The 2,017-nt window shown below is 39.2% G+C and overlaps 1 protein-coding gene across 1 annotated transcript in view; it reads right to left on the minus strand.

Annotated features, from left to right (window-relative positions):
- Nucleotides 1–494: 494 nt before the first annotated feature.
- Nucleotides 495–2,017, minus strand: part of ATAD2 (ATPase family, AAA domain containing 2) — a gene marked incomplete at its 3' end in the record, with an annotated part of 20,700 nt that continues 19,177 nt past the window's right edge. Inside the window, exons 19-20 of the mRNA XM_010140094.1 lie at nucleotides 838–970; nucleotides 495–691 (exon numbers count right to left, since the gene is read on the minus strand). Of these exons, the coding sequence (XP_010138396.1) occupies nucleotides 495–691; nucleotides 838–970 (330 nt within the window). The remainder of the gene's footprint in view (nucleotides 692–837; nucleotides 971–2,017) is intronic.

A 2,017-nucleotide genomic window follows, 5' to 3' on the forward strand; every position in this document is an offset into this window, starting at 1 on the left:
ATTGATTTCAAGAACTGTTGCTTCTACTCCTGTTCTCACACAAGCTATTGACAGTCAATTGAAGAGCTTCAGGCTTTATCAAAACAGTCCTACAGATACCGCTCATAATTATAAAGATAGATCTCTCTGCCTTTCAGTGCTGTAACACACCTACATATCCAAGCTTTTTCATGAACAACTGTGTTGGCATTTGGTTTAACTGTGGGACTAGATGATCACTGTGGGCCCCTTGCAGCTGAAATATTCTAAAGATGTTTTAGAAAGAAATCCGGGCTTTCAGTAAATACTCAAACAACAGACATTTGAGAGGCTCAAGGAGTCAGCAAAAGTAAAAGCAAAATTCATTTCCTGCTTCTTGAAAAATCTGAAGAGTACAGACCTAAAACCAGGAAGAAACCTTCCTACAAAGAGCACACGAACACTAAGAAATACAAACCCAGAGAAATTCTGAATACACACATATCAAATAATATGACAGGTCAACACAAATTTACCTCCTCTGGGTCAACAGGCTTTGTAAATGCTTTGAAACGTCTGTCAACAATGAGTCTATGAATCACATCCCTTAAGAAAATCCTAAGTTCACGCAGTGTATCCTCCTCATGCTCCTCCAGCTGTCTTATTTCTTCCTCTGTCAGCTCCTGAGGCTTAGGTGGTGGTGCTACAGGCAGTACTTCCAACGGCTGCGAAGCTTAAATTCATCAGAAGCTTTTAGTCCACTTATGGTACTCAAATATAAGCACAGGAAAGATTCTCGATAGAAAATTACCACCCAAGCAAATGCCACACAGCTATTCACTTACAGGTAGCAAAGTTTTCCATTTAGAATCTCCTCACCTGCTCTGGTTTTGGATGCAGGAGGTTTAGCAACTTGATGCATAATCAGGTCCTCAAAAAACATTCTTCTTTCTCCCTCATTAGGCAACTCAATTTGGAAAACTTCATTATCGTTAATAAACAAGTCTTGCACCTAAAGCATGAGGAGAAAAGATACCTCAGAGATAAGGCCACACCAATTCATATTCTATTCCAAAAAGGTGATTCCTGTTCTAAATTAAACTGAAGAATCACCTGGAGAAGACAAACAAAAAGTTTTCTTCTTGGCCATAAAAGGCTAGATTTCCACAGGTTAGTGTGGCAAATCAAAGTATCTTCTCTAAGGAACACCCCTAGAGCTAAAGCTCCATGAAGGGACCATACAATACACCGAAAAAGCGGTGACAGTCACCACCTCCATGTCCGCTCATTTTGTACTTACCTGCCTGGCTCTCTTGATGGCAGCAACAGAGGGAACAGGTAGGGTTCAGGAGACAAGTGCGGGTTTTTTGGTAAGGTTGGGGTTTTTTTCTGGTTTGGTTTTGAGTGTTCGGATTTTTTTGTTTGTTTGGGGTTTTGGGGTTTTTTTTTGACATTAATTTAAATGAGCTGTATGAAGTTGCACACTTCCCAGTTTTACTCCATTTCTCAGTCTCTCCTAACAAAAGGTAGGTAAAAATTTGTGTAGAAAGTTAAGCACTTTCAAAGCGTTTGATGATGATAAACGCATCTAGGAAAGCTCCCCACCTCCCCCCAGTAACTGAGACAAAACAATCAAAGCAGCATGTTCATAATTTGAACGCTTTCCTTTATGGCATGCTACTCTCAGATGTCTAGAAAGCTAAGTATGTACTCTGGGTGAATTTTGTTAAGGAATACAACCAAAAACAGATTTCCAAGTTACTTAAACAGAAGTTGGAATTTCCAGTTTGTAAAACTTCCACCTCAACAAAGAAAGAAATGGATTTTTTATTTCAAGAACTAAAGTTTGAAACTGTAGTTTATCAGGAACAGTGTGACCACCACACTTCCTCAGTAAATGTCTTTTGCTTTTCAGTAAAAATACCTTTTTCCCATTGCCAGTTCAAGCCCCGTATATATGACTAAGTACCTACCTAACCACCTTGAAATCTGAAGGAAATTTATACATCTGTCTAATAAGCATGAGTGTGTGAGAAGGGAGAAAGAGTTGGATCAAAGT

The sequence above is a fragment of the Buceros rhinoceros genome, unplaced genomic scaffold (genome assembly GCF_000710305.1).
Source record: "Buceros rhinoceros silvestris isolate BGI_N320 unplaced genomic scaffold, ASM71030v1 scaffold4297, whole genome shotgun sequence".
NCBI classification, from domain to species: Eukaryota; Metazoa; Chordata; class Aves; order Bucerotiformes; family Bucerotidae; genus Buceros; species Buceros rhinoceros.